The sequence below is a fragment of the Dermacentor variabilis genome, chromosome 4, assembly GCF_050947875.1.
Source record: "Dermacentor variabilis isolate Ectoservices chromosome 4, ASM5094787v1, whole genome shotgun sequence".
In the NCBI taxonomy this organism is placed as follows: Eukaryota; Metazoa; Arthropoda; class Arachnida; order Ixodida; family Ixodidae; genus Dermacentor; species Dermacentor variabilis.
Window position 1 is genome coordinate 20,123,209 of NC_134571.1, and position 20,419 is coordinate 20,143,627.

The 20,419-nt window shown below is 45.7% G+C and overlaps 1 protein-coding gene across 1 annotated transcript; it reads left to right on the plus strand.

Moving 5' to 3' along the window:
• The first annotated feature begins 372 nt into the window (after nucleotides 1-372).
• On the plus strand, nucleotides 373-17,624 carry LOC142578758 (glutamine synthetase-like). The gene is made up of 6 exons (XM_075688306.1): nucleotides 373-733; nucleotides 2,483-2,650; nucleotides 7,119-7,268; nucleotides 11,578-11,705; nucleotides 14,510-14,712; nucleotides 16,308-17,624. The coding sequence occupies exons 1-6, from the start codon at nucleotides 580-582 to the stop codon at nucleotides 16,591-16,593; spliced, it is 1,089 nt and encodes a 362-aa protein (XP_075544421.1). The 5' UTR covers nucleotides 373-579; the 3' UTR covers nucleotides 16,594-17,624.
• The last annotated feature ends 2,795 nt before the right edge of the window (nucleotides 17,625-20,419 follow it).

The following is a 20,419-nucleotide window of genomic DNA, read 5'->3' on the forward strand; positions in this document are numbered from 1 at the left end:
TTGTACCTTCAAGGCCCGAAGGCGTTACAGAATGGAGTGGAAGGAAATACAGAGCATGTGCAGATAAGAGGGTATAATAAAAAATTAGAAAGTGCGGATTAACAACCTGCCTGTTCGCGTTTCATTTACGCTGATAGTATGACGAGACTATACAAGAAGTAATTAAATAGATTAAATAGATTCTATAGGATAAATGGGTTTGAGCAGCTGTGAGATAGTTGGGCACAAAGCCCCTAAGGCTATTTCAATGTCCATCAGACATTCTCTTGCGGCAGTGCCCGACGCATACTTTTCGCAATTGCTGTGCGTGTTTTGCGCAGCTGCATATGTGCGCTCGACGTGTATGTCCGTTGACCTCCACCTCTGCGTACCGTAAATTTTTTTATCGCTATAAAACGCCCCCCTAACTTTCAGCTTCGCGCTTTTAGCAGAAGGCCTCGCAGCACGACAGACCTGTTTCCATCGCGGCACACTATACCAGGCCACTCGAGATAGGGACCGTGAGTACGCAGTGCAGGCGTAATTGGCCAATAAATATTATTATTAGGTAGTCACAAAAACCGACATAAGAAGTTAGCGATGGCAGCTCCAAGACCGGACATTTTTAAGAAATATCTGGACCTCGAGCAACCTGAAGACCAGGTGTTCTGCACGTACGTCTTCGTCGACGCCACGTTGGAGAATGTGAGATCAAAGATGAGGGTGCTCAGCTACGAACCGAAATCGCCTGAAGGTACGGTGCGACTGTTTACCTTGCTCTGCAACGTGTCTTTGTCATACATTTGAACCGCACGCAAGGCGTTAGCAGCCTGTCACTGAGTTGTCGCGACTCGCTCGCTTAGAAAAGCTCCTGTTAACTTTCAATGGACATTGGTATAAATGTAAATTGGGAGGTTTACAGAAGGAAACTAAGGGTAAAAGGGAATGTGAATAGCAATTGTTTTAAAGTGTAATTTCTAAAGTGCAGACAACAAACACACAAAGAGAATGAGAGAGAGCAAACATTTATTCTTAATGATATGGGGTGACTTCCTCGTAGGGTGGAACCCTTAGTTCAGGGGCCCATTGGCTCGCCCCACACCGTGTGCCTGCTGGATCAGCCGTCGCTGCTCCTGCGGGTCTAACATGGTCAGCGCAGTCTCCCAGGACGAAGGTGTAGGAATAGGAGAGTAAGCCGGAGGATGTGACGGTGCACAAAAGAATAAAGCAAGGCGACTCAACATTGCTTGATGTCAAAGAAAGACAAGGTCTTCCGGGGCGCGTTAGTGTACCATGTGGTGTGTTGTTTCATGTCCTTTCATGTTTGTTATTCGAGAGGGAACAGATACTCCCCCAGTTGACCTTGTTTATTTCCTCCGATGTTGACCGCTGGTTGAGTCGCCTTAACTTCACCTACGCCACTTTATACTGCTTCAATTCATATCACCTTTATATATAAAGTCCTTTACTTAACTGTCGCGTTGTTGACTTTCTTTCATTTTGGACTGCACTATTTACGCAATGGGCACGCATTTTTTATCGAGTAAAGACACATTTCCGGTTCCGCTTTTAGACGTGCGCAGTTTGAACGAGTGCCTTCTGGCTTTCATTTCGGTCTCTTTCTCTCCTTCTCCTTTATTATTATTTTTTTGCTAATCACTCATTATGACTGCTCCGCACATAGCTATACGGTGTAACTAGGTGTATGTTTTGTTAAAAGTTTCATTTTCACGCCTTTTTCATTGTCCTACGCGCACTAGAAGGTCTCAAATCTTCTAGTATACGAGACTAATGTGATTAGATGGCCACATCCCATGAACCCCAAATCGATCTGAAGTCGCATCAGAAGAGAGTATCATCGCAACCACGACGAATCCCTGGCATTGTCTGTTTGTACTTCCCGCGTCGATGTGCTGTCTTCGTTGCTCAAAGCTGTCACCAAGGCGTTGGACAAACGTGTTGCAGCCGGGCTGGCAGCCCTAATGCATATACAGCCATTTACATTTGTGGCGTGGGCAACGCAACCAAACGAAATCACTCTTTACTAGAGCCGAACCAACGTAATAACAACCAGGTGTTTGGAGAACATTAATTTATTGAACTTGATCCCGTACTTATGCGCCAGCCTAAGCCATACGCTTTTTCGGAACTGCTCAATTCCACGTTTACCTGGTTCTTGAGGTTAGCTTTTGGATCCTGTATATTGAATAAATAAATTATCTATATTGAACGTGTTACTTTATGCAGAATCCGAAACTTAAATGTTCTATGGTTGTCATGTGTCTAGAGCTGGCACCTAACCGTCGAGCGAGCACCTATAATTGGGTTCTGAGCATTTGTGCTCAGTTTTTATGCTCACTGTGCTGTGGCTGCTGTTTTGACACACAAATGAACCTGTTCATTTTTTTAAAGATATGAAGAAAGAGTGTTCACACCATCGTTACATTACTCTAGCTTAGTCAGTTATTTATGGTCAACATTCTTTCTTCTTTGTTTTCTCCAGAATGCCCAAGGTCTACGTTTTGCGGTCTGGGTACTGACCAGTGGCCAGATGCGGGCGTCGACTCTGAACTTGACCTCCTCCCAGTAGCTCTCTTTAAGGATCCATTTCTGAAGGGCCGGAACAAGTTGGTTCTTTGCGAACTTCTCAACTCGGACCAACAACCACATGGTAACAAGTCCGTTTCGTAGTAAACTAGTCGCGTAGTTCAACAGGAAAGCGTAAGGAGCAGCCATAATTGTAAGGATCAACTCCTTAGGTTTCTGTGTACCTCCGGCGTTTGTCGAGTACATCCTTAACCACACAGCCACAAAACGATACAACAAAAACAATAAAAGAAGCTACATGTGCTACGGTGGGCACAAAACCTGCGTCTCCAAATGCAGCAGCCCATTTTCGCTACTTATTACACCAGCTTTACCAGCATTTCCATCTGCAAGCTAGCCCTTTGAGGCGCTTAGCGATCAGGTACGTCGCGTCACATCACAGTTGAAATACGAATATGAAAGCACGCCCGTTGATGCCATCCTTTTCCAGTGGCAGCCAGCGGTTTGTTCGGTACGGCATGCGATATAGCATCGCCTTCGGGATCGGCCCAGGTCGGCGGCAGAAAAGAGACACTCAGCGTTGCCCGTTGAGTGTAGCACTACTGTATACGATAAAAATGAGACACGCACTTGCGACAAAGTTTGTGCACAGTCGCGCGTCTCGGCCTCATCACTGCGATGGACTGGGATGTGTAGCTGTGCTACAGCCGCACAAATAAACGATGCTTCGAAGCTGTAATTCGGTGTCGACGAGCACCGGAACAGCGCCAGACTGCATGAGTTCGGACAAAACGTAAAATTCAGGTTACACTGGAACGAAAGTAATTCTACAATGACGCAAGAGCAATACGCCATGTCGTCATTAGACAGTGCTTCGCATAACAATATTTCCACGTGCCGTGGAATCTCTGCAAACATTTGTTTCGCTATTGGAAATGTTGGGAAGACGGACGTCGACGACTTTAAGTTATCTCGGTGATGAAATGGTGACCTAAGGTCGAATAAGTACTGAATGCAATTACAAAGGTCACCACCACAATTGGGGCAGCTATTTACAGCACGATATTCACGAGGGGGTGGGAGGCACATAAACAGATGCCATTTATATCATAATATATCGAAGCACATTAAACAAACAAGAAGAGGTAGGAGTAAGGCGTTTGATCATGAATATATTTAATTTAGTATTCCACTATGAGACCTACACAACATTACAAAACCACCCGAACATAAGTTTGCAATTCAATCAGCTGTTTCATCTATATATATATATATATATATATATATATATATATATATATATATATATATATATATATGCCTTCACCCAGAAAGATCCCGCACTGGTGACGCCTACGCAAGAAAGATGTGCATACCACATTCACCGCCAAGGTTTGTGAGCGGTGGCGCTGGCTAACACTCCCAGGGTCAGTTCTAGTAGCAACTCATAAATACACCGGAAAGTGAATGGGAGGACTGCGTTGCGGTAGATCAATTGGTAGAGCATCGCACGCTTAATGCGAAGACGTGGCATCCTTCCCCACCTGCGGCAAGTTGTTTTTTATTGACTTTCATTTCCATTATATCTATCATTTCTTTAATTCAATTAGTAAGTACACGGAATTTCTCCTGTGTAGTCCTTGGTGCCTTTGTTGGCGTCTTATTCTATGATATATATATATATATATATATAGTTGGTCGCGCCAAGGGCTCCGACCAACTTCATCGTCGTTCTCGCGGCGGCTCGTCTCTTGAGCATCGCTCGATGATATCGTAATACTACACCCCCCCTCCCCCCGGCAGCAAAAGCACCGTCACGGTGCTGTTAAATATCCAAGGTGCGTGGAGAGCTGTAGGGCTTGAGTCGGGCAACGTGGACAATGTCACTGGTTGTCACAGCGGAGGACATAGTGGGCGTGGCTAGAACGATTCCATAGGTGACATCGGTCACATTACGGAGCACGCGATATGGGCCTGTGTAACAGGAAAGCAGTTTTTCACACAGGCCGACTTTACGCGATGGTGATCAAAGCAACACGAGGGCGCAAGGCGCAAGATGGACATCACGGTGATGGAGGTCGTAGCGTTGTTTCTGCTTGCCTTGAGACACTTGTAGACGAGCGCGCGCAAGTTGGCGAGCATGGTCAGCATGGGCAATTGTATAACTGGCATAATCGCTAGTTGAAGCTGTGGCGGACGGGAGCATAGTGGCCAGAGGTAGCGTCGGTTCGCGGCCATACAAGAGGCCATACCCCGCACTTCCACCAGAATGTTACGTGTGGAAAGACACAGACGAAAGAAGCTATTTGCAGGCTATTTACACTGGAGCCAGGCAGCCAGGCTGACACTCGCTCGCGCCAAGAGCACCGACCAACTTCGTTGTTCTCGCGGCAGCTCTTCTCTTGAGCATCGCTCGATGATATCGTAATAATATATTCAAGGAAAACAGTTTTCGCACCACAGAAGGCTTAGACTACGTGCCTGTTTATTTACATAACATAAAGAAGACACGCACACGCACGCACCCGCACGCACGCACGCGCACGCACGCGCACGCACGCGCACGCACGCGCACGCACGCGCACGCACGCGCACACACGCGCGCACACGCGCGCACACGCGCGCGCACACGCGCACGCACACGCGCGCGCACACGCGCACGCACACACGCACGCACACACGCACACGCGCACGCACACGCGCACGCACACACGCACGCACACACGCACGCACACACGCACGCACACACGCACACACGCATACACACACGCACACACACACACGCACGCACGCACACGCACGCACACGCACGCACACGCGCACACGCGCACACGCGCGCGCGCACGCACGCACGCACGCACGCACACACGCGCACACACACACACACACACACACACACACGCACGCACGCACGCACGCACACACACACACACACACACACACACGCACACACACACACACAGTCGCTGATAAAAGACCCAATGAGAGCTCTCTGTGGGATACATCAAATATGTCACTTTCCAACAAGGAACCCAATAAAAAGAGTTATTATCTTACAATATAAAATCTGTAGTCTCATCGAAAAGTTTACACGTTGAGTACAGACAGTTTCTACAAGCAGCGTACAGTTTGGACTGTCAACAGGTACTCCGTGGCCTGAAATATTTGTTTGTGGCTCCGCATAGTGAATATATGGACAAAACAAGATCCTATATAACTGTGACGGTTCATTTAAATAATCTCCAACGGATGTTTCCTGAAATAAGATTTAACTTACCTAACGTGAGATTATTACTGAGGCAAATAGAGACTTACACAAACGCGCACAGTGTAAACGCGCACAGTGTAAAGACATGTGCGACATCAGTACGAGAATTGAAAATAGGAGAGAAAGAACTTTCAGATAGGGCAAAACCATTAATATGCTTAAAAGCAAGCTGTATTCTCTATCAGTCTATTGAACGTGCTTGGAATTTACGGTGACTGTGAAGGAAAAGTGACTTTAAAATTTTTATTGGTTCCACAAAGCTATCGGAAATCGGCGACTGCTTATAAAGAGAGCCATTGATGTACGTACGACATTATGATCTCTCTGCAATCTTGAAGTTATTCGCAACTGACATTTGTGTGAACTTCACGTAGCTTATAGTCTAAGAGGCTGCATTAGGAATTAGTGCAAAATTAGCCTGCCTAAATTTAAAGTAAGCTTACCCGCTGTAGCCTCGCGCCGTAAATTAGCACGTCTTAACCTCTTTCATCAATTTTTACCTTCTTTGCTTTTTGATAACCCGTACATAAAAAGAACTCACCACATTGGGCGCACCTTTCACTCTAACACCGTATATCCCCCACAAACCCACACCGCGGCTTCTCAGCAGTTATTTTTCCTGCCCAAACCATGAGACTGGAATGACGTGCCCACTGAAGTTGCCACTATCATCGACCTACTAGAATTCAAGCGGCTCATCGAAAACATCTCATTGTGACTTGTATTATATCTGTTTGCTATTAACTTCCCACTACCTCATGTAACGTCTGAATAAGATACCTTTGAGGGAATAAATAAGCAACTAAGCAAACAAATATGTAGAGTTTGACTAAGCTAGAAGGTTTAGTCGGCGTCACGCATGATGCCAGCCTCTGACACACAGAGATATAGCGTAAATACAGTGTAAATTATACTGTACGTTAAAGAGTGGCAAGCTGACTTTATTCCCCTTTATTTCACCTATTTTGCTGTCATAGCATCACACAATTACAGAGTGTAGGAGGAGCACGTTATCTACATAACACATACCTACACAATTATAGTGCAAAACAATTTCAATGAAAGGTAACATTGTGAGGCATGATAAAATAATACATAATAGTACAGGTGTAACGCAACAAGATGTAAGTACTGCTAGGCAAAAGAAGTGAAATGCACTTACACACAAAGCCGTCTTGTAAAGTCACTCAATTGCAATGAGAGCAGTTATACCACGTTTTAAATTATATTAATCAGTAACAGATACAACATTATGGGAAAGCCGGCTCTGTACATAGCATGTTTTCTTATATAATGACTCAGAAGAAGGTTCCTGTTGTTTCAGAGACGAACACACGCCATTCTTGCAAGAAGGTGATGGAAGCTGCGAAAGATGAAGAGCCGTGGTTCGGCATCGAGCAGGAGTACGTGATTCTGGAACAAAATGGAGTACCGATCGGCTGGCCCAAACAGAGTCACTCTTTGAAATGCTGCCGTGAGTCACTGTCGTTTTTTTCTTTAAGTGACGCTTTCTTTGCCTTATTTCCAGACTTTCACCTTTCATCGGTGCTCGTCACCAAAAACTCCGCTGTTAAGCGAGAGCAGGAGTGCATTCTAGACATTGCCAAATTCCGCCCCCCCCCCCCCATATTATCTGATTCACCATCTTTTCCGTTCTGATTGGCTCAAATGGCAGCTACTGCTTCTCTTGTTGGCTCAGAACGCCGGCGTGGCGGAATTTTATAGTGTCTGACAATATGGCGGAATTGTAGGGGTGAGAATTCCGGCAACATTTTCGGGTTGTGTCTTCTCTTATTAGCTCACGGATCTGCTACGGCTTTGCTGATTGGCTCAAAACGCAAGCATGTAGCGCCGGCTCTACTCGAATCCGAACGGCGACTGGAATGCCAACATTTCCAGTGCAATCAGCGTTAAAGTAGTACTTACATAGCATTTCCAGCTTTTCATTTTGTGGCCTGTGCGGTGTGTGTGTGTTCAATCAAGGTCCTCGTCACTGTAGCTAACAATAATGATGCGATTGTCCAAGCATACCAAGACAAGTGACTGAAATACACCTTTAATGCAAAAAGTCAAACTAAACCACTAAAGCCTCAGAGAAGTAGAATTAGATCAGTTGTTGGTCATATTAACTTAGATTTGAATATACTAACCCTTCCGTAAAAGGAAGGCGGATGATTTTACCCGTGCAGTGCCTGGGAAGCTGAACAGACATTGTGCTAATTGTACATGAAATTCTGCATATTGCAGATACATGTAACTTATTTTCTTGCCGTTTCTCTAAGCATCGATGGTTGCATGTTTTGGTAAATGCATTACTACATTTAGTAACGCGATCGAGTTGCAAATGACTCCCTGTAGCGGTACAAGACAGCCGTCAAGCTGCCGGTCGAGAAGCTTTCTGCGCTTGCCCCCTGCATTTCTCGTGTATTAACCGCAGAAACCACTCTGAAATAACTGAAACTGAATTTTCCAGGCAGACAACAAGCTAAGTACATATCGGTAATGCTTTGTATTTAGACTTCGCACTAGCGGTACCCCAGTGGCATCTTAATTTAATTTATTACAGTTTACCTTTGTTTATTACACGCATTTGGGAGCCATAAGTTGGGAAGTTTCGCCAGAGCAGCGGTTATACTCGTGTTCGTCGCTCTCGCTTTCTGTTCTGTTTAGCACCTGATTTACGAATTAAACGATTCATATCACATGATAAGTGCAAGAGGCAAGGTTAATGAAGGCACAATACCTCCTCAAGGGCAGACAGACAACGTAGTCCCTTAAGTGAGAGCCCAATAATTGAACTGACAACGAACACGTTCCTGTGGGCTATTTGGAGCTACACTGAAAGTATACGCCCCGAGCCAGCAGACGAAGAACGGAGAAAAGAACACGGCTGCATGGAGCGCTGACTTGATGCTTGGTGCATTCCTCGCAAATTTCACATAGCTAAGCGAAATAAACAGACGGAAGCGACCAATGAATTGCGCACTGATAGACAATACTGATGCATTGACGATAATCACGCATACATGTGGCTGCATGGACGACTTCATGTCGCCGCACGTAGCTTTCATGCGGCCGTTGAAAACTGCTAGAAATAAGCGCCCGGAAAAGAGATAATTGCTCATGAATTATCCTTCTAGGTAACAATAAGAGGAAATCAATTCTTGAAGATGAGGAGAGGAGGAGTAGGTGCTTCAGGCGAAGGAATGTTTCTGACAATTTTATTGATAAATTATTTTCTTATATGATCTGAATCCTGGCCAGTCTCCCGCAGTCGGTTTGCGCCATCAGTGAAGGAAATCTAAACAAAACGAAACGTTGCTATAAGGATTATCGATATTCTATCTTTGGTAGTCTCTTCTCTGGGACATTAGCATAGGCATGTTGGTGCAGCTGTTGCGAGGTATATTATGGAAGCAGGACGACTTCATTGCTAGATTCTTAGATTTTATCTGACATCATTGTTTTAGTCTATTCAAAATTTATCAATAGTGCTTCTTTTAAGACTCGCATGGTCTTTTCTAATCACCCGATTCTTGACCAATCCCCCATACTGGGAATGAGATACTCTCGCACGAAAACAAACAGAAAAATTAACGCTGCTTCCTGCAGGTGAATTTAGTTTTGCAAGCGCTGCCAGCAAGTGGAGGCCAGCCCGAGATCCGCTTATCGAATGTGTCATGCCTGTCATGCCTGTCAAAGCGCTAGGAATGATTGCGACGAGGACGCAGTTTAACCCTTGCTAATACTTTGTTTACCGGAGTCGCTTTAGCTATGCTGCTCACCATCTGTCCCACCTCGCCCCAAATCTGCGGCTATATCTGTGGTTGAACAAAGGACATTAGGTTCCATTCAGTGCAATTTGGCCCGTGAGGATTAATCATGCCGGTCGCTTGTATTTTTGCTAACTGAAATTCTCTATGATTGACATGACCGCAATTGCAGTGATACGGTGCGTTTTCAGTCTCGACATCGCGCAGCTGCTCGCGTTTCTATGTGGATTGGTTTACAAGACCATAAGGACAGCGTATGTAGTCCGCGCTATTTGTGCGAGGGATATATTCTCAGTGGGCTTAATATCATTTTTTTTGGCGGCGCACATTTACAATAAGTGACATAGGTAATTTCTCTCTCAAGAATATTGTCTTCCCATGGAAACAGAATAGCATGCGCGCCTTGCTGTGAAAAATAAAGTAATAGTAAATGAGCGTTCCTTGTATAGCACATTCGAAACGTACATAAATAAAGGCAGACAAGATGAAAGCGTTACCGAGTCATTCCTGAGCAGCAACCCTAAACTATTAATGCCTGAGTAAATAATTTAAGATTTCATCATGGCAAATACCTTCTTGTTTCTCTACATCTAAGCTATTGTTTCTGAAAACAACACGCAAGGACAAACAGAAAAAAAATAAAAGTAAAAATTTGGGTAACGTAACAGCATGTGCAGGTCACATAAAATATGTTGTTTTTGACGATTCAGAAATTGTTGTGGTTTGAAGTTCCTGCCATCTGAACGTGGGAGAGTGTTCGTAATAGTTTCCATTTATAAAGCCATTTTCTTAATAAATTTCTAGTAATAAATTTATCAGGGTGGACGGCGCCATCAGCGTAATCTCGGTGACTATCACGGCTCAGACCCGTTAGTTCTCACGAATCACTGTGCACAAATGACTTTGTGCACGCTGGTATTGTTCCTCGAATTTTCTTGTTGTTTTTTCTTCTTTTTTTTGACAAGATGGATCAGATAAAGCACTAATGTCTATCAGGAGGATGTGAAAAAAGAAAACTTGCAGAGGCACTTTAGACCGCTTACATGTGCAAATACGAAAGCATTATACCGTTTGTAGACCTCGTAACGTCACGATCGCGCTCATTTTATACACTCATGACGTGGCGCCACCTCCTCTCCATTGGTTGCGCTGCCTCGTGTCCAATGACGCCCGCACTAGGTTCCACCTCTAGTCAGCCGGATGGTTGCGGCGTGACTTGCTCAATTACATGCACTACGCTCAGCTTTAGTCAGCCAGAACCTTAGAGCCACCGTGGCATCGGGGTAGCGTGCTCGTCTAGCCCCCCGGAGGTCCAGGTTCGATTCCCACCCAGACCGAAATTTACCAAAATACCAAGTTTTGGTGCAGAAGGAAGTGAAGAAAGAGCGCTTCAGAGCGGGGCATATTGCTCGTACGACACTGTCGAGAGCCTGCGCTAAAGCACTGTTTCCCTCATTTTTGCACGCGGTCACTGTGCCCCTTATAGAGTGAGTGAGTGACAGAGTGGGTGAGAATTGAATGAGTGATTTGGTTGACATCGAAAATGTTTGCAACTAATGCATCTTCGGCTTTGCAAACTATAAATTGTTCAATGATCAAATGACGATAGCCTGAGGTGATATGAAAAAATGTTATGGCAATCATTTACCAACCTGTCTCTATTCTTGTTATATATTTTATGTATTCATCCTTATCGAGTGTGGGGATATGCTTTCCTGGAAATAATCTGTTTCGGGCCAGTCCTAGCTGCTCGTGGATAGGCAGTTAGATGCAGAGACGGTGCAAACATATTAGGCATGTTAAAACATATTTGAGGGCTGAAGTAAGTGTGCCATCAATTGTCATACTGTCCTCTATGCACTCGCACTCACACTGCTTTCTATTTAGGTATTTCACTGCCCGCGTTGCGAGAGCACAATGTCATGGTTTCTTATTCACGTTAGGCTTTACGACAATTGAATAGAACGCGCACATTCTGTCAACATTCTTTGAAACGCATTTTCCTTGCAGAAAACTACTTCTATGGCGTCGGTTCTGAAAACACTGCCGGCCGCCAAGTCGCCGATGCACACGTCAAAGCTTGTTCTTACGCCGGCGTCAAACTTTATGGTTCCAACGCTGAAGCCGTCATATCACAGGTATAGGACACGAGTTTAACATATTTATTATATCAGTAGCTTCATCTTGCACTCATTATCCGTTGTTTGGCAAGGCCGTAGCCGTGTATGGCCCTGCTCACCGTTATGGAGTCGTAAATGTCGTCCGTTCACTCCACAGTGTAGAAATGTTTGCAACCTTAAGGTCGTTTTCATGTCGCACTGGGAACACCCTTACCCTTAGGGCCTTATTTTGAGACCGACAAGTAGACGTGCAATGACAAAAGACGTTACTAAATACTATCTAATCATTATGCCAGCCTTGGGCGCACAGGAATATCCGCCAAGAGAGTTTCACACGGAGAGATATGAAACTCTCCTGCCGAATATTTCTGAGCGCCCAAGGCTTTCACATTATTTACAGAGTTTTCAACTACGTCTTTTGTCATCGCAAGTCTAGTCAGAGCTCCATTGTCATCCTCTATAAATTTTTGTAAGGCCCTAACTGTAGAGGTGCTACCAGTGAGACACGAAAACACGCTTAAGGGTGTAAACCTTTTTACAGCGCATGTTTAGCGCGTATTGTGCGCTGGCAGCTTGTACATGATTAAACACTGCTGCCCGTAAGTGGGGCCCAGAATCCGGTGTCTGCTGGCACAACTCTATGTGCTGCTGCTAGTCAGCGAATGCATTGACTGAGACCATAGACGACTGCGAAATCTCGTTTTATGCGTTCTCTCCTATACTCTGTAGCATGCGGGCAAAAGAAGCAGACGCCGCTGAGGATCCTTCACATCTTTGAGAAACTTTTGTCACCGTATATATTCCACCACAAATGATGTCCGTAGCGTTGTCATAGCGTAAACAGTCAGTCATATCACAAAGGTCATGAGCAGCGGAACGCTATGTATGGCAGTCGTTATAATAATGCAAAGCAACACTGCTGGGTTAAATGAAGTACAACGCAAGGCGACAGTACACGACAAAAAGACGGAACGCAACGAACGTGTTCCGTCTTTCCTGTCTTCTCGTCCGCGTTCTTCGTCGTGTCATTCACAAACACTTCCCCAGATTCGTGCTCTCGTGCCTTCGTGTTAGGCAGGTTGTAGCTTGAAGAAAAGAAAATTATGGGGTTTTACGTGCCAAAACCACTTTCTCATTATGAGGCACGCCGTAGTGGAGTACTCCGGAAGATTGGAACACCTGGGGTTCTTTATCATCATCGTCGTCGTCGTCGTCGTCGTTGTCGTCGTCATCATCATCATCATCCTGGTTATGCCCACTGCAGGGCAAAGGCCTCTCCCATACTTCTCCAACTACCCCAGTCATGTACTATCTGTGGCCATGTTGTCCCTGCAAACTTCTCAATCTCATCCGCCGACCTAATTTTCTGCGGCACTCTGCTACGCTTCCCTTCCCTTGGAATCAAGTCCGTAGCCCTTAATGACCATCGGTTATCTTCCCTCCTCATTACATGTCCTGCCCATGCCCCCCCCCCCATTTATTTTTCTTGATTTCAACTAAGATGTAATTAACTCGCGTTTGTTCCCTCACCCAATCTGCTCTTTTCTTATCCCTTAATGTTACACCCATCACTCTTCTTTCCATAGCTCGTTGCGTCGTCCTCAATTTTGGTAGAACTCTTTTCGTAAGCCTCCATGTTTCTGCCCCGTACGTGAGTACTGGTAAGACACAGCTGTTATGCACTTTTCTCTTGAGGGATAATGGCGACCTGCTGTTCTTTACCGTACACCTAAATCTAAGTACACGTCGTTAGGATCGGCCTGCAGGGGTACTGCTTTGCAAAGCTATTTCAGCCCGCTGCACGTGCTTCGATCGACCCGCGGTGCTGGCGCCCTTCGGAGAACCAGCGAGGACGACAGCGCTAACCCACCATGCGCCTCGTTCGGAGAATCGGTGACGGCAGCAGGGCGGGCCACGTTTGGCGCCCAACGTATTGTTGGTTAACTTGCCGGGTCTTCATAGTCTCTCTCGGCAGCAAGAACAGCTTCCCTAACAAACGGGTGCTTTGCGGTACGGGGGCCCCAGGATTCGTCACAGTCTGCTGACACTCGTGGCGACTACAGCAGAAAGGCTGCTCTGGAATTTAGAGGCGCAAGACAATGGGCAACCGGCAGCCACGCTGCGGGGGTCAGCTCGGGGAACCGACGCGCCTTTCAAGACTCAAGATAACGGACAACCGGCGGGTCAATTTCGATGACTGGTCGAACGGTTCACCTAGGGAACTAGGGACCAATGGAGTGTTTATAAGCGGCTGTTTGTCGGCTGCTAGAGTGTGCTCGTCATCGTGCTCTGTGCTCGTGTTCATACTTGTAAGCTGTGTGCTGTATGCTCGTCTTGCGTGCTCCATTTAGAAGCCACGCTAGGCTGTCGAATGTATCCCCTGTTCTAATGTAAATATCTGTCAATAAATCCTGTACGCCTAGTTCCTCACAAGTTCCTCCCTACGAACTACAGCCCCTACAAATGGTGGCAGCGGCGAGATCGTACGACAAATCCTTACAACGTGTGTTTGCGCATTTCGCCCCCATCTAAGTGAGGCCACCGTGGCCGGGTTTTGATCCCGCGGCCTCGTGCTTATCAGCGCAACACCATAGCCACTAAGCAACCACGGCGGGTGTAGCTTGTAGACTGTGGCCGTAGTTATAACCTTACTTGAAAGGTAACAAGCGAGCTGCTATCACAATTATCCGGTTTGTTTTGCTGACGGACACGTAATTTTAACGGAAATCAGTGTCTAAACTTTCCTAATGTTCCCCTAATTGCCTTATTTCCTAATTAATAACAGATAATTTGGCGGTCGTCCTGTGATCTTGCTTGCTCAGTGGGAGTACCAGATCGGGCCCTTGCCTGGAGTCGAGACTGGCGACCACCTTTGGATATCCCGCTACATTCTACAGCGAGTAGCTGAGGATTTCGGCGTCGTTGTCAGCTTCGAGCCACGGCCCTTCAAGAGCCTCGAGGTGCCTGGTAGCGCGGGTCACATGAACTTCAGCACCAAGTCGTCACGAAGTGAAGGAGGCCTCGAGTAAGCCATCTACATAAGGCGTTCGAATGAATCTAGGTTCTGCAGGCTGTGCACAGAACGAGAACTAACTGAACAATGTCCAATTAGTTCTCGCAAAATTTGACTGATTCACTTTGGTCGCAGTTCCAATATAGGGGAAGTTTGTTCATTGAAGGATGCGAATTCATCGCCAAACTTGAGCCGTCATTACGCAAACAAAATGTTATGGCATTGCAGGAAAGAGAGAGGGAACGACGATATATATATATATATATATATATATATATATATATATATATATATATATATATATATATATATATATATATACAGCCTAGTGAATTGACAAGCCAGATCTGGAATAGAGGAACGACAGCCTCATGGAAGTTCGTGAGTAGTTTTCTGGCTTCGTATTTCTTGAAGTCACACTTCAATATGTCAGCTAACGCCAGATCTTTCACTTCCCGCTTCTTTGCGGAAGGTCACGCTTCTGGGAAAGAATGCTGAAGGCAAGCTAAAGAAGAAGGTTAGGTCAGATTAATAAATTGCACTTTAGGAATAATAAAAATGTCAGTCTTACTGCCATAGTTGCCTTGATAAGGGAGCAAGGATAAGAGAAATAAATAAGGACTTGAATATCTCACATTAGCCTCCCATGACGTAGTTGGGATTACAATGCATTCTGAAGGAACTAGAGATCCAGCCAATCTGCGTTTTTTTTATATGTTAGTACTTCTTGCTTCATGGTCGAATTATTTCAAGAAATGGCTATATGCTTGGGTAAGTTAGGTTAGGTTTGGTTTGCACCTTTTCGATATTTGTTGCTACTCGAGCTCTTGATTCCGCATACTACGCTCGCATACGTTCTATATTCATCATTGCTGTATGATAAGTACCTCACGCTAGCAAAATTCTCTCAAACAACGGACCTGTGGCCCAGATACGCAAATTATTGAATTGAATCGCTGTTGTAGACGAGAAAGCGGAGCAATTTACTGACACTAAAGGACTAATTTTTCTAAGAATGTACGACTGGGTTACTATTCGCGAAGGAATTCCTGTCGCTTCAATCTTCCTTCTATAATATTTGTTACAAATCAGTTATGGGGAAATGTTTATGAAACTTTCATGACAGGAAAACATATCATCGTCCTCTACAGGAAGCAACCCCCCCCCCCCCCCCTCGTCGCCCCGAAGCTACTAACATTCCACCAACCTCCAAACTTACCGAAAACTGCTTGCAGCCTCGCGATACAGACGACTGAATTACACTTTTTACCTTTCAGTATAATTTGCTTACGCTCTGCACTACGTTGCCACATGTTCAATGCCTTTTAGCATCCTTGTTTAGAATATTCTTTTTGATATTTCTAGTTTACTGCAGTATTTCAGTTATATAAAATTGAAATGCAGCTGTGATTCCTAATGCTACAGAATACCCTATGATGATTCGCATTATCGCCTTGTTAATTGACTCATACACTGATTTATTAATAATTTCGTTCATTCATTTGTTAATACAATGATCTTTCAGTGAAGGAGAGAGAGAATAGAGCTGGAAGAGAGCCGAAACTGTTCGTTCATAACGTGCCTACACCTTTTTTTCTTTTTTGCAGCTGGATAAACAAGGCTATTGCCAAGCTAGAACTGAAACACGAGCTCCACCTAAAAGCCTACGACCCCAGGAAGAGCGCAAACGAAGAACGACTGAGGGGCGATCTGCTAACGACGCCCTCTCGCGAGTTTTCGGCGGCCGTCTCCTCCAAGACAGTGTGCGTACGAGTGCCGCGGCTGACAAAAATCGCTGGGCGAGGATTTTTCGAAGACCGTAGGCCGGGTGCCAACGTGGAGCCTTACCGGGCCATGCAACGACTCGTAGAAACCCTCTGTTTGGCCGAATAACACCGAGTCTACATCCTTCAGCGAATACCACTAGGGATGATTATTCGTCTGTTAGGACCGCTGGGCTAAAGCTGCTTTCACGTCGGAGGTGGCTCCCACGCAGGGTTACTGATACACAATGCTGCTTAGATCAAACAGGCGTTCGTGAGCCCTGGAGTCACGTTCGTCTTGCGATCAGTCGTGTTCACGTTAGTGCGAGTGCGTTCGATATACGTTGATAGTAATGTTTCAAACACCAGACACGTACCCGATGTTCAAAAACGCGTTTCTTCTCTCACCTGTGTGGTTTGTACACTTTGAAGTAGTGGCGTAAACACATAAGGATGGATTTCTTACCAGAATTGTAGCGACGGCTAGAGACCAGGGAGGACAGAACCAACGTAGACCGGTGCACACTGTTAACTTCTCGAAGAAGCAGAATTTAGGTTGCCATTCTCTTATCTTCTTCCTAGCCGAATTGCTATCCTACAGATCCATTAAAGTCAGACTTCGCTACTCGGGGCTCAAGGCTGTTGTGCGTCGAACGAAAGCGTGCCGCCACGAAATCTCCCAGTCCATGAACTGACGACAATTTATGCTCGAGTGTTGTGCAAGATGCAGTCACTGCGCTACGCAGAAAATTCGTCATAAGCCCTGTTGAGATGTGGTTATGGCGGTGTATACCTTTCACTTTACCTTTTTCATGGTCATGAAATGGGCCAGCTTTCATTGGCTGCTGGTCGCAGATGTATAGAAATAGATGCAGCCGAATAAGTGATGTTGTATTCAGATGAATAAATGAATTTTACACATCGTTTACCCAGGAGGAAAATGTCAAAATTTTCACACAAGTTTCCACAATATTTTAGAGCGTTTAATAAGGACAAGCACGCATAATGATACTTGTACATAATATTGAACTCGGGCAGAGTTCTAGTAACGCAGCTTATAATCCGAAACGGACAACAAATTCAAGACACTTGAAAGAAACTAAAATTTTGCGTCAGTCTGCTGGTGCTTCTCAAACGAATACAGTGGCTACATAGATACAATACACGCCAGAAACTTTAAAAATAAAAGCTCCTAAAAAGACAAAGGTTGCAGTGCAAAATGTTCATTTTGCCATGACACTGCTTAGAACCCCCCCCCCCCCAAAAAAAAGAAAAAAAGAAAAGGAAAGACAGCACCACATCAAAGCTACATTTTACTTTATGAGGAAAGAGGACATGTTAGTAAATTGTTCCCCCAAACTATAGTTAACCAATGGAATTGGGTTTTGTTCTATACGAACCACTGAAAACAGTGAATCTGTTGTAGAAAGCGCAGATGAGTGTATAAAGCAGAGAGCGTGCGCAGATGGCGCCGTTGTCATGCCGAGCATGACGCAAACAGAGCTAAATTTAGACGTTGCTCCGCAGAACGTTTTTTGATCGGAGTGGCAGTGGTTGCATTTGAGAAAGCTCATTCGTTCACAGTAGGTACAATCCCTCAAACTCAAGCCTGTGTCCATCAGGAGACATATTAAGCCTACAAGTATGCAATTCTTGCAGGAATTTATCGCTTGCTCATTTATGGTGGCCCCGCGTTCGACATGCGGGATGCAGAAATGGTGTGAAAACACTTGGGCAGCAACACAGAGGGGTGAAAATCCGTGTCCACTGCCTTTGGCCACGGCCGGCCCACTACGAACAGGGAGCGAGCATGATTGCAAGTTTAGCCAGTAGGGGCCCCACTAGCTGAAACATAAGTTAAAGCATGTAAGTTTTCTAATGCGCCAATAAATTCCATTCGCTTTAATTCAGTATCATAGTGCAGAGAAAAATTAAGTCACAGTTTCGCACGAAAGGCGCATTGTGAAGATGAACGGGAAGCAGAGATTGCGATAGCAAATTATTAGGCAACGATACTAAGTAAGGTTAGAAGTTTTATCATCTGCATAAACATTCGCTTAATAACTAAATTAACGAGCACGTCGTCCCGCGCGTGCAGACAAACACGAATACATTTCACTCGAGGAACCCGGGCCCTCGCTACCCGCCACGGTGGCTTAACGACTATGGGGTTCCTCTGCTAAGCACGAGGTCGCGGCATCAAAGCTCGGCCGCCGCGGCCGCATTTGAGCAGGGGCGAAATGCAAAACGCCAGTGTTCCGTGTACTGGGTTAAAGGTCAAAATTAATCGTGAGTATTCCCCCTCCCCCTCCTTTACGGCGCGCCTCATAATGAAATCGTGGTTTTGGTACGTAGAACCCCTGAATTCAATTCAATTCGCCGACAAGCTTGATGAACAGCGGCAGCAGCGGCTATCGAATTCTCCTCCTTGCTGCCTCTCATTTCAACGTGAACTACACTCTAGAGAGAGAGAGAGAAAACAATGCAGAGAAAGGCAGGGAGGTTAACCAGAGGTAGTTCCGGTTGGCTACCCTGCGCAGGGGGAAGGGTTAAGAGGGATAAAAAGAGAAACAGAGTAGAATGGGGAGATACAAAGAAAGGGAGACAAGCACAAACAAAGCGCGTACACTACAGAGCGGTAGGGTGCGGCATTCTTAGAGTCTGTCATGAAGCCCCGTAGACCGCAAGAACCTACGCAAGAACTACACTCTAAAACAAAATTACACCCTCTGGGTTGTATCTTGCCTCACAACAATAAACGTCATCTCTCTTGTCCGCATTTCCTTTAACGCAGCGAGCCCGGTACTTTCCAGTAACGAACAGTATCCGCGTTATCAGCATGACGGAGCATTCCCGATAGGAAAGTAGAGGGCGCGGCGTTTTCAAGAAAGGAAACGCAAGCAAGGCAGATGACGATTATCGTTGTGTGGCAGATATACACCCCAAAGGGGTGTACCTTCGTCTAAGAGTGTAGCTGGTCGAGAACCTGCAGCCCATACGAAGGAGTTGATGGTGTGACGGAATCCCGTCGGGTCGTCACGGTTAAATAAAGCGAAGCACGTCGACCACAAAAGATCTAAAAAAGCCGTGCACCCGAGCTGTAGGCCTCCGTGTTACACTCTTAAAAATGTTTGCATTCTTTGAGGCTTAACCTTTCCCACAACCATAATCGTAATTCTCTTGCGCGCCTTTCCTTTCTCTAACGCTGCGTGCCCGGTACTCCTAGCATGCTTCCAGGACATGAACGACATGGGCGTCATCAGCATTCTGAAAAGGAAAGTAGCGAGCACAGGTTTTTCAAGAAACGAAATGCAAGCAAGGAGCATAACGATTACCGTTGCGGGACAAGATAAGCCGAAAGGGCGTGATCTTTTTTAAGACTGTACTAGCCAGCCATAATAGTGCGCGACGCACTCTCGCCTAGCGGGCCCGGCGTAGGAAAGGACGCGTTCTATTCCTGCGCTGGCCACGCGAACGCACGTCGAACGCCGCCTGTCACGCCGACTGCGCGTGGCGAAGACGAAAAAACAGGAATACCCAGGAATTAGGAACATTTCGTTCAGCTTGCTTTCTTCGACACCTCGTGGTGTATCGACCTTAAGAAATTGAAGAACTCAAAGAAAGTCAGTGCTATGGCTAAGAGCTGATAGGGTTTCAGGAATAATGCCGAAATTATCCGGTTAGGTGATGTGCATGCCCACATACAACACGGTTATGCCAACAGGAATGGGAAAGTTAATGCTTCATCTCTGTGAGTCAAGTAAATTTCTCCTTCCCTGTGAGCAACGTGACTTCCTTAGGGGAATACGAGGCCTAAATTGGATGGCCGGATCAAATGGAGAGTCGGAAATAGGCAATCGACGAATGGTTGTGGTTTGATGACAGAGGGAATTTATAACTTGAGAGAACTGGTCATTGACAAGAAAGGGTATGGCAACATGGGGAGTGACCGTAAA

Coding starts and splice junctions, on each gene's coding strand:
- LOC142578758 (XM_075688306.1), top strand. CDS start 580: ATGGCAGCTCCAAGACCGGACATTTTTAAGAAATATCTGGACCTCGAG. Junction 7,269..11,577: donor TCACTCTTTGAAATGCTGCC/GTGAGTCACTGT, acceptor TTTTCCTTGCAG/AAAACTACTTCTATGGCGTC. Junction 14,713..16,307: donor CGAAGTGAAGGAGGCCTCGA/GTAAGCCATCTA, acceptor TCTTTTTTGCAG/CTGGATAAACAAGGCTATTG.